General features: G+C 43.8%; 1 protein-coding gene across 1 annotated transcript; it reads left to right on the top strand.

The window, feature by feature from the left end:
* The first annotated feature begins 1,212 nt into the window (after positions 1-1,212).
* On the top strand, positions 1,213-5,141 carry LOC308395255 (glutathione S-transferase theta-3-like). Its single transcript, XM_080880033.1, has 5 exons — positions 1,213-1,704; positions 1,972-2,059; positions 2,135-2,285; positions 2,844-3,020; positions 4,605-5,141. Exons 1-5 carry the CDS (start codon positions 1,593-1,595, stop codon positions 4,800-4,802), a joined length of 726 nt encoding a protein of 241 aa, XP_080736159.1. The 5' UTR covers positions 1,213-1,592; the 3' UTR covers positions 4,803-5,141.
* The last annotated feature ends 6,757 nt before the right edge of the window (positions 5,142-11,898 follow it).

The raw sequence follows: 11,898 nt of genomic DNA, 5'->3' as shown, positions 1-11,898 counted from the left end.
GGGAGATAGGCCTCCGTACTTTGGAAGGCCTGAGATGTACCCAGAGAGGTTGAGTCTAAGACCCAACCTCCCTACGCCCGCTCATATGTAGTGTTGCTGTGTGCTGTTCTAAAGTGCATTTAAAACTCAGGAGAGCATGGTTCCTGCTTCCTATCAGAGAGCAGCACGGCTCCTCCCGAAAACCCTCAGTGTCTATATGCATTTAAAATTGAGGGTAGGGCACCAGCGCCAGAGGTGGGTTGGAGTACACCGACCATCCTCTGGATGCTGTAAAACGTGCCCACCCCCAAGGCCCTATATGTATGTGTTATGTGAGAGTGTGAGTAATGTGGATGTCTAGGTTGCAGAATAAAATTGAGGCACAGGCGGCCAGAAGGGGACAGAGGGGGCGTGCCTCCCCTGCACCCTGGTGACATACCTGCACCCCAAGCCCTGCGTGTGTGGGTGGGTGTGGTAGAGCGGGAATAGGGAGGCAGCTGAGGATGGGGAGGGAAGAAAGGGAGGGGCAAGCGGCCCCACCCTGGGGCCAGCTCCCCCGCTGACCCCAGTAGGCACCCCCACACTCTGGAACCCACCAGGGCAAGGGGGCCCAGGCCCATCCAGACCAGACCGTGCCATCAAGCCAAGGCAGGTCCTTGATTTGTAACCCCCCTTCCCCAAAAAAAAAGAAAAAGAAAAGAGAGATACTTATACAGCAGAACCTAAAAAGAGTGTTGAAATGTTTGAAAAATAAATAAAAAATGTTTAGAATACACATACAGCAGCATAGCATATTGAAACCTAGAAGTATATTGTTTACATCTTATTATAGTCTCACTACCAGAGAAGCGTTTTTTGTTTGTTAAAGGGAGACGTAATGTTCGAACTCTTATTTTGAAATCACCGGAAGTAGATAGGTACGCCGGCTGTGTGTTCATGTGCTAGCTTAGCAGTTTACAGTTGCGTGGATGCGTTGTTGTGTATATATATATATATATATATATATATATATATATATATATATATATATATATATATATATATATATATATATATATATATATATATATAAAAGAATCTATATGACGACTCCGAGGCGATTTCTTCATAAGCAGTGAAGACACAACAACGCCCACCGAAGGAAACATTCTGGCACGTTGGTCCGGGCTCTCCTGCCCCCTGGTGGTCATTAGGGAATAATGCAGGCTTGTCATTGGCTTAATGCACTTCACCTTTGATAGAAACAGATTGGACCTCAAGCACAGCTTTGAGATACTAAGTGCGTCTCATGTAAGGCTGTTGGTAAAAGTTACTGGTGTAGATTCAAAGCGCAGTTTATTTTTTCATTTGTTTCCAGGAGAGTGAACCCAGCCAGTGCTCTGCAGCTGCTGGTTTCACTGGACACGCCTTGTGTTTGAAAACACTTTAAAACGTGTGTTTAAACACATTTTGTGTGCTTTTTAAACACGCTTATGTTTTTACCGTCGCCATTAACTCCACTATCAGGGTGAGGCACACGACAGCAGGGGGCGGGGCGCCAACTATCTTAGAGGGCTTTAAACTCTTTGGTGTCCGCACCCTGCTCAGAAGGAGCCGACACAGGACCGTCAGCTATGGCGCTGGAGCTCTACCTGGACCTGTTCTCGCAGCCCTGCCGCTCCGTGTACATTTTCGCCAAGAAGAACAACATCAGCTTCGACTTCAAGAAGCTTTCTCTGCTGGACGGTGAGTTCACGCACGCAGACACGAAGAACGTCGCCAGTGTGACCGTTCACAGCAGCAGTAAGGAGGTTTGGACGAGCACAGGTCTGAGTTGTGAGGGTGTAGATCAGGGTTTCTTTGAACTTGGGTTCCGTTGCTTGCAGAGCAGCTGCTCCGTCGGTCCGCACTGACTGCCTGACGCTGTCTGGTTATGTCCACGATGATCATGTGATTCTTCCAAATATCTGCTATTAAAATGTGTGCGTGTGCATGCGCGTGTGTTGGTCCCAGGCCACCAGTATGGGGAGGACTTTGGGAAGATCAGCCTGATCAGGAAGGTCCCAGCTCTCAGAGATGGAGACTTCTGCCTGGCTGAAAGGTGATTATGTCAAAAAGTCGTGAGCTGAGGAAGCGCTGGTCTGCCGTGACGGTCACAGTGATGTCTTCTCTGCAGCATTGCTATCATGTTGTACCTGGCTGAGAAGTTTAAGACTCCCGAATTCTGGTACCCAGCTGACCTCCAGCAGCGTGCTCGTGTCAATGAGTACCTGTCGTGGCAGCACACGGCCATCCGGATGCACGGCTCCAAGATCTTCTGGCTCCGGGTACGTTCCCCTTCACTGATCTTTGTAGGTGCTGTTAGATTAGTAATATCTTATCACCATCATGTTCTAGCTTTGTTGAAATACCCTTTCGTCTGGTTATGAAGTAAAATCACTGTGCAGAGTGATGTCACTGAGCATGTCTGGGCCAGCTGGTGAGGGCCAACTGAAAATGATCAGCAATAAATGCCACTGCTGGAAAACAGAGAGTTCAGCAGTTCTTACTGTGCACCTCTGTGGTAAAGTTTCATCACTGCCATTTCATTGGTCTGCTCGCTCAGAGAGAGAGAGAGAGAGAGCTGCTCTGAGCCAGTAAGCTAAAGTCATGCGATGTCATAGCCGTTGACTTAAAATCCACATCATTCAGACATCGTCTCCTCCCCGGCGTGTTCGAGCTTTTACTTCCTTCCACCTCTTTGGGACAGATGCTACTTTTCTAGTTTGTTGGAATTTGCTCAAAGAAAAACCCAGAGTCACCGTGTCACCATTCATCTCCTGAATCAGATTGTGTTCAGCATTAAGCTCATTGTTTCACTCACACTGAATCCATTGTGCCTGTAGCTTATGATTCCCAAGGTCATGGGCGTGGAAATCCCAGAGGACAAAATGAACGCGGCCTTGGACGATCTGAACTCCTCCCTGAAACTCGTTGAAGAAAAGTTCCTCCAGGACAGGCCCTTTATCGCTGGAGATCAGATTTCACTGGCTGATCTGGTCGCCATTGTGGAGATCATGCAGGTGAGCGGCCCAAATGTACCCGCAGTAACAGGAATCAGAATCAGTGTTCCCACTATGAGAGGAGCAAACACGAGATCTTAAACTCATTCAGGTCTCCGTCACACCATCATTAAGTGCACATCTGTCATTTCTTTGTAAGTTGGTGCATTTTTGGCATATTGTCCCTTTAATCACATTTTAAATGTATTTTCCAGTCCGGGGGCGGGGGGGGCAGAGCCATTGCAGGGGGGGCGGTATGAAGGAAAAAACAAAACAAAAACAAAGAACGTTTGGACACTGCTAGCATCGTGGACAGGTTTTTGACGGGGCTCCCACACAAACACAAAGCAGGAGATGAAGCGTCGCTGAATATGTTTCCAAACCAACTTCATTCTGAGCCAAAGACTAGAAAATCTGGTGACGCAAATCTGCCCTTTGGCTTCACCTGCACAGGTGCTGAGGTAGGTCTCCCTGCAGGTTCCCCTTCGTCGGGAGCAGCGCTGGGCTGTTTAAATCACAGACAAACAGGATCCCACATTCTTGATCTTTAGTTCACAAACACTTGTTGTAATGACTAACTGCTCCTGACATGTTGGAGATGTTTGCTCTTTATACAGTAAAGTTACAGCAGGATACAAATAACATCAGGCTGATCCTGCCACAGTTTGTTCCCCCGGTTCAAATCACAGACAAACAGGATCCCACAGCTGTTTATGTTTTTGAACACATTTTGCACAGAGAGAAAAATGTATTGATGCAATGTTGAACATTATTACACAGGAAAAAACAACCACATGTAAAATAATCACACCGTGACGCCTCTGCCTTTCTAAATGGAGGGACAGTAACTGCGTGTAAACCTGCAGATAGTCAGATTAACAGTATTTAGTCTCTATCTGCCATTCTGCAGTTCATCTCATGTAAACAATAACGTGGCCACAGCGTGACGTGGAAAAAGTTACATACCTTTGACGCTGCGTGACGAACTCTGTATTCCTCGTCCACACGTAAACGCAAAAAAGGAGTTTAAAAATCTCAGTTTTCAGTGATTTGAAACGCCGTTTAAGTGGGCGAAACAGCTGCGTGTTCAAAATCACCCGTGTAGGTGCGGACGCAGCGTGACAGAGTTAGTAGTTTATGTTATTACTTCCTGCAGATTACTTGTATTTGCTTAATTGTTCACTAAATGTTTGAGGTGTGAAATAAACAGCAGTGGAGCAAAATATGGGCGTGTGATTGGAGGAAGGTTTTTTTGTTTTGTGGGGGGGGGGGCATTTTTCTTGTGAAACAAAGGGGGGCCCAGCAAAAAAAGTTTGGGAACCACTGGTTTTAGCAATGGTATTTCCTTTTTCCAGTTCATCCAGATCAATGGTGTTTCTCACCAACAATACTTAAATTAAAATATAAACAGGTCCAACAACTAGTTCGCCTGGTACCGACTAGTAACCGTAGCAACACTTTGTTGACTAGTCGCACACATCCCCGGTGTTTTCAGAGTTCCTCCTGAGCTGAAACAGCTGCTGGGAACGAGGTCGATGAACAAACCGGTTCTGATCTCTGTGGGGACTAAACCTGAATCCTCTTCTTGTGCTTGTCTCAATGCAGCCTGTGGGCGCCGGCGTGGACGTGTTTGAGGGGAGACCCAAGCTGAGTGCGTGGCGGGACAGAGTCCAGGAAGCTATTGGAAAGGAGCTCTTCGATGAGGCACACCAGTATATCCTGGGAGCACAGGAGAGTGTGAAAAGCATGGACTCCAGCAAGATGCAGGTCTTCAAGCCCAAGATCCTCAGGCTCTTCATGTGAACAGGACGGCACCGATTCTGTGCAAACGACTTGGATTCATCTCATATGTGTCGATACAACAAATACACACAACGTCTTACATGTATGTCTGTACTAACAGGATAATGTAGTATGCATTCCAGATGTTTCAAGTAAACTCAGTACACTCTTGTTGCATAGTGCAGGGCTTCTCCATGGAGACAGGCAGACATGGCTCTGCAGACCTGATTATGTAACAGAGGAATGTGGAACATGAGCTTTCAGAATAAATGCACAGTTATAAAAGCTCTGTCTTCGTATATAATGAAGCTGCTGTTAATCTTCTTTCAAGCCTAATAAAGTGTCTGCAGCACTCTGTCAGCCTGGCTTCCTCCCTTTGTGTTTACTGTGTTGGTGCAGATCTGTGTGGATGTTTGCAAATGACGGTGCACTGCTGCCACCTAGTGTTTCATATTTACATGCACAGTAATCAGTGCAAGTGTAATACACAGACATACTGTAGAACAAACAAGACTTGTACTCACAAGCAGAGACGGCCCTTTCACGTAGAAATTGACTGTTCTTCAAAGATGGCCGCCCACCACAACATGCTACTTTACCAGAGGTCTACACTACAAAGCCAGTTCAGTGTACCCAGGATGTCTTCATTGTCTGGATTCACTTACTCTAACATTAGTGGTCAGGATAATCTCTCACACAGGGCTGGTTATCAACCAGCTCGGTTCACCCAGGGTTGAAGAGGTGGGGTTGGCACCATCTGACCAGTCTAAAAGGGACATTTTGCTTTATCCACAGAAAAGGATCCTATGAGTCCAACCTACTCCAGAGATGTTAAAAAACCGATTAAAGTCTATAAAGAACTTAACAAATACAGCATTAAGAAAGAAAGGAGATTGAGGCAGCAGCAGCAAATCCTTATTATGGTGAACATCCACAGCAGAGGGCTGGAAAGCAGTACCCACAGCACCACCTCAGTGGAAATGACAAATACATTTATTTGAATGTAATTTCCCCGAACAAATACAAACAGCTGCTCCAAGGCAGTCATTGTCATTAAAGTACATTTATGGACGGTGAACTGAAGTACTCAAAGAAAGGATGTTATTGAAAATGTTCTTTTCATACATGGACATGTGTGTTGTTCTAAAATAAATAATAAAGGTGAGAGAAAGTCAAAGTCAGGATGCAGGTCGGTGTGCTGCAGGTTTTAGGTCTCACCCTGGGTCAACACACCTGAATCACCCCACTTTGCAGTTATTTATTTGTAAAAACTGTTTGGAATCATGTATGATTTTCGTTCCACTTCTCACGTGTGCACCACTTTGTGTTGGTCTTTCACGTGGAAGTCCAATAAAATTGATTCATGTTTGTGGCTGTAATGTGACAAAATGTGGGAAAGTTCAAGGGGGACGAATACTTTTGCATTCACTGTATGTTACAGGCCCAATAATAGAGCTGAAAGCCAGGCAACCTCATTCCTCCTGTAATCTTGGGTCTTTGGAGAAGTGTCTTTTTTATTCTGGCGATCGTGGCTCAAGTGTTGGCAGTTTGTCTTGTAATCGAAAGGTTGCCGGTTCGAGCCCCGGCTCGGACAGTCTCGGTCGTTGTGTCCTTGGGCAAGATACTTCACCTGCTGGTGATGGTCAGAGGGGCCGATGGTGCGATATGGCAGCCTCGCTTCTGTCAGTCTGCCCCAGGGCAGCTGTGGCTACAACTGTAGCTGCCTGCACCAGTGTGTGAGAGTGACTGAATAGTGGCTTTGTAAAGTGCTTTGAGGGGTCCTGAAAAGTGCTATATAAATGCAATCCATTATTATTACATTGAAACAAAAATAAAAATTTGGGTGAAGTGCTCATCCTAATGATATTTACTCGGCCAGCAAGCGAGATGGGCAGTTTGGACAGTCTTTCCAAGCTCTGCTCAGTTTGATGGTATAAATTAATAAAATTATGTTTGAAAAGGCCAGAGAATTCACGGGTTACATTTATTATACAATTATTATTTATTCCAAGATATTTTAAAGTATTTGAGATGGTAAAAGGAAACGAAGTCAATGTAGCACTGTCTAATTTTTCTAAAGAACTAATAGGAAACAATATGCTTTTTGTTAGGTTAATTTTGTATCCAGAATTTTTCCCAAATTCAGTTAAATCTGTCATAATTTTTGGCAATGATTTAGTAGGGTCAGTGATATATAGCAACAAATCATCTGCATAGAGGGACACCTTATGTTCTACACCAAATCTCCTTATTCCTTTATAATCCTTTGCAGAGCGTAATTGAATGGCGAGAGGTTCTATGACAAGTGCAAATAGCAATGGGGACAAAGGGCACCCTGGTCTTCAAGAGCGGTGGAGGAGGAAAGGACTAGAAGTTATATTATTTGTGTTAACCGAGGCCTTAGGTTTTGTGTAAAGCAGCTTAACATGCCTATGCCAAACTTTGACAGGGTTGAGAAGAGGAAATCCCACTCGACCCTGTCAAACGCCTTCTCCGCATCTAGTGAGAGTAATACTTCAGATTGATCACAAATGTTATGTGTATATCCAGTGGGGCAAAAAAGTATTTAGTCAGCCACCGATTGTGCAAGTTCCCCCACTTAAAATGATGACAGAGGTCAGTAATTTGCACCAGAGGTACACTTCAACTGTGAGAGACAGAATGTGAAAAAAAATCCATGAATCCACATGGTAGGATTTGTAAAGAATTTATTGGTAAATCAGGGTGGAAAATAAGTATTTGGTCACCTCAAACAAGGAAAATCTCTGGCTCTCACAGACCTGTAACGTCTTCTGTAAGAAGCTTTTCTGTCCCCCACTCGTTACCTGTATGAATTGAAGCTGCAACTTCTTTAATTTGCCTTGCTAGTAAACTACCTGTTTTTTCCCCGTGTTCATAGTACTTATGTCGAAGTTGTGTCATTTGTATAAAGCAATTTAAGTTCTGTCTGCAATGAGACCTTCTTTTTATAAAGTTTGGATGAAGGAGAGATGGCATATTCCTGATCTGTTTCTAAAAGTTCCATTGTTATGTTTGACTCTTTCCTATACCTACTCAATGAGATGATTTGGCCTCTCAAGTAGGCTTTTAATGTGTCCCATAGTGTGGATCTCGTAACTTCAAGTGTGTCATTTATTGAAATAAATAGCTTGATTTGATCCTTTATTTCATTTACTAAAATATTATCTAACAGCAAACCATTATTAAATCGCCATTTTGGTGCAGTAGGTCTATCTCCTATTGCTAATCGTAGCAATACTGGACTATGGTCAGATAAAACTATTGCCTTATAGTCACAACTTTGGGTCTGTGTAAGAAATCTGTGATCTATTAAGAAAACGTCTATTCTAGAATAAGTATGATGAACAGAGGAGAAAAATGAAAATTGCTTAGAGTTGGGGAAATAGCTCTAAATGGATCTATCAGTTTATATGTCTTCATGAACTCCTGGATAGTTTTCACAGATTTTGATTTAGATGCTGATCTTTGTGATGGTCTGTCAAGACTAGGATCCAAAACGAAATTAAAATCGCCGCCAATTATCAGTTTATGGGTATCCATATTAGGTAAAGAGGATATAAATGATTTAATACAGCCTGCATCATCAACATTAGGGGCGTAAATATTTGCTAGTGTAACCTGACTGTTATAAAGTTTCCCTGTAACATAACGTCCACGAGGGTCTGATACTGCTTTTGACGCTATGAAGGGGATCCCTTTTTTGATAATAACAGCTGCACCTCTGAGCTGTGAAGTTAGAGTGAAACACCTGCCCGATCCATCTGCTTTACAAATGCTTTCTTGTAGTTATACATTTGTTTCCTGTTTAAGGGTTTTGTTAGAAATCAAACAAAGAAGCTCTGGAGGAATGTTTAAAGTTGTCATTCTTACAGTAAAAAATAGAGTACAAGCTCTGAACTTAAACAAGTGACTGGAACTCTGTAGAACAGCTGTTTCCTGTATAGGAAGTGACAGCCATCTTGGAAAATGGCAACCATTTGAAAATTCAAGTGTCTTATAAGCAGGGGTTCTTAACCTGTTTTACCTCGGGGCCCAACTTTTCCACTACAAAGGGGCCGGGGCCCATTCAGATATTAACACCGTACTCAATACATTGATGTTGTTTTTGGTTTGATTCATATTTAATAACTAAATCAAATCTACTTCATTCTGACAGCTAAAACCTCGTCAAATAATGATGATGATGACATGATACAATGCAATAATCACACAGACATTCATTTATTATGTGTATGTGAACCTGCACATAAAACAATTCATGGAGCAAGTCAGACTGCAAGAAGAAACTGAAAGGCTGACGTCAGCCTTAATAACACAGAAATAACTGATCATTTAATTTTACCACAGCAAAAGAGACGAGGAAAAAAGAGGAAATAGAAACTGGATAAATAATGTGGTGATAAAATAAATACATTCAAAATTATTTTCTAATTAATTGAATAAATAAATAAGCTGTTATAAAATGTAAATGAAGTGCAAATGAAAATATAGCCTTATAGTCTGTGAGTGAATCTGAAAGTTACTTCAGCAGTAAACCTTTTTTCATTGGCAGAACCAGAAGTTACTCCTTATGTTTGAGACAAATGGACAAAGAGTCACAGCAGGTAACTCCCCTTTACCTGAGACACCATCAGATCCAGTCTGGGTGGAGTGGAGGAAAGGATCACTCTCAGAGTAGCTTCCACTGTTGCTCTGAATCTGTTTCGGGCTTTGGTCTTGGTGGTATGTAGTTGTGAATGGGAGAAGGAGTTTCACAGCTCTCAGTGCCAGGCGGGTACTCCTTTGAGACAGCAATCCAGAAGGAGCCCAGATCCGGTTTGCCCCACTCCAACGTTAAAGTGCTGTCGGTGGAAACTTCCAGAAGCTGGGATTCCAGATGTGAGAGCAAAGCAACATCATTTTCAGTGGGATCAACAGAAAATGGGTCCAAAATCCACATGTGTGCTTCTCTGGGATCCTCAGGGAAATATTCATCGACAGAGTCACTGACCTTCACCTGAGGGGAGTTTTCCAAGATGTGAGACAAAAGTGGAAACATGTCCATCGTCTTCTCTTGGACCCTCTTAGTCCACAAAGCAAGTTTCCTCTTGAAAGCTTCAACTTTGTCTGCAATAAAAAACATGTTGCTGTTCAGCTGGTTCAGCAGTGAACAATGTCACAGAGGTAGGCACGCTCAGCGGTGGACTAATAATGTACAAGAGGAGATTTTTTTTCTCTGTAAGAAAAGACCTCATTCCTCAGTTCCAACAAAAGCTTGATGACCAGTCGTGTTCAATGTCACCTCACTGTGGCAGAGCAGATGGACGTGATCTGCTTCCATGTCCTCACAAAGCTCAGCAAAACAACTGGAGTTTACAGCATTATTTTTAATGAAGTTGATGGTTTTCACACTTACATCCATCACATCGTGGAACTCTGGTAACATATTTTTTGCTGCAAGGCTTTCACAGTGGAGAACACAGTGGGTCCATTTAGCTACTGGTGCACGATCGAGAATCTGCCTAATGACGCCGTGATGCCTGCCAGTTATTGAAGCTGCACCATCACTGCACAGCCCAACACAGTTCTACCAGCTGCCAACTACTGTCCCAGCGATAACAAACAAAAACCAGCAGCAATGCACCATTTGTGACATCAGTGGACTCGTCTAGTTCCAAAGAGAAAAAAACGGACTACTTGTTATTCTTTCCAGAAGCTGATGCTGTATGTCTAAGGCCATGTCTGTGATACGGTGGCTCACAGGGTCGTTTGAAAGTGGGGTGGTCAGTAGCTTCTTTGGAGCAGCCTCTCCGATCACCTCACAGCACATATCTACAGAAATGCCTAAACATGGCCATGATCCCATGGTTAAGAATCACTGTCTTATAGGGTTTAAATAACTCCAAATGTTGGTTGCTTGGATCCACTTGTGAAAGATTTTCCAGTCATCTGATGCGCAGAGAAGGCAGATAAAACGTGAGGGGACGCACCAAGACCCAATGTAAGCTATAGCACAGTGACCAAAGAGTCATTTACTGATTAATTATGTTAGTGGTTTGACCCCTGGCTAGTCCGGTCTGCATGCCAAAGTGTCCTCGTGCAGGTCAGTGAACCCCAAGCTGCTCCAGAGTGCGCGTGAATGTTACATAAATGGACTGATTCTTATCAGTACTCAAGTCCGCAAAGCGCTCTATACAACATGCCACATTCACCCAATCACACCCATTCTCACAAGCACTTCCTCTGTACTTAGTGCTTTCTAACTGCATTCACACACATTCACACTGCGATGGATGCATCGGAGAGCAACTTGGGGTTAGTATCTTGCCCAAGAATACTTGAAATGCAGACTGGAGGAGCCAGGGATCGACACCAAGCTTCCGATCAGTAGGTAACCTGCTCTACAAGGGCGTAGATTGTCATGGGCGGAAGGGACACGTCCCCACCAATATCCAGCGATTACTGAATTGTCCCCACCAATAATTTGATCTCTTCGAGTAAAGAAAAACAAACCCGATAGAAAGAAAAACGATCTGTCAGCGTCTCATTCACCCAGCGGTGCAGAAAGAGTTAAATCACGTCCTCTACTGGAGTCCTACGTCATGTGACAAATATGGCCAATGTGATTGGCTGAGCCTTTCAGGGAGCTCTGTTCAGTTTCAGCAGCGGCAAACCTGCGCTGCGAGGAGGAGAGGAGGACGGCAGCAAAGAGGAAGAAGCTGGATATAAGAAAGTGTTTTTCAAAGAAACCTGTGAGTCACTTAAAGCCAAGTTCACTCATAAAATGTGTCACAATAACGTTACAGGCCATGCTAGGCTTTGGCCCACATCAGTCTGAAACTGTACGTAACCATGAATAACGTGTTGCCATGTCCACCAGGAGAGACCGGACAGTATAGATGTAAAACCAATATGCCAGCAGTTTATCTCAGTTAGTGAGAGGAGCAGGCCTGTGTTTGGCTGCTTCACATAGTGGACATTGAGTTGTTGTGTGGGGCATGTAGTCCATGTCTGTTGCTGTAACAGTAGCTCATGTTTAGAATAAAAGATCGCAGCTCACTGAGTTAATCGGGGCAATAGTGCCTCAAACGTTGCATCATTTTGCTGAGAGATCTGT

The sequence above is a fragment of the Rhamphochromis sp. 'chilingali' genome (genome assembly GCF_963969265.1).
Source record: "Rhamphochromis sp. 'chilingali' genome assembly, chromosome: 4".
In the NCBI taxonomy this organism is placed as follows: Eukaryota; Metazoa; Chordata; class Actinopteri; order Cichliformes; family Cichlidae; genus Rhamphochromis; species Rhamphochromis sp. 'chilingali'.
This window is presented reverse-complemented; position numbering and strand designations above follow the sequence as displayed.

Bases quoted from the DNA above. Each gene is read 5' to 3' on its own strand.
- LOC308395255 (XM_080880033.1), top strand. From the start codon at position 1,593: ATGGCGCTGGAGCTCTACCTGGACCTGTTCTCGCAGCCCTGCCGCTCC. The intron at 1,705-1,971 runs GTGAGTTCACGC...TGTTGGTCCCAG, and splicing joins GAAGCTTTCTCTGCTGGACG to GCCACCAGTATGGGGAGGAC. The intron at 3,021-4,604 runs GTGAGCGGCCCA...GTCTCAATGCAG, and splicing joins CCATTGTGGAGATCATGCAG to CCTGTGGGCGCCGGCGTGGA.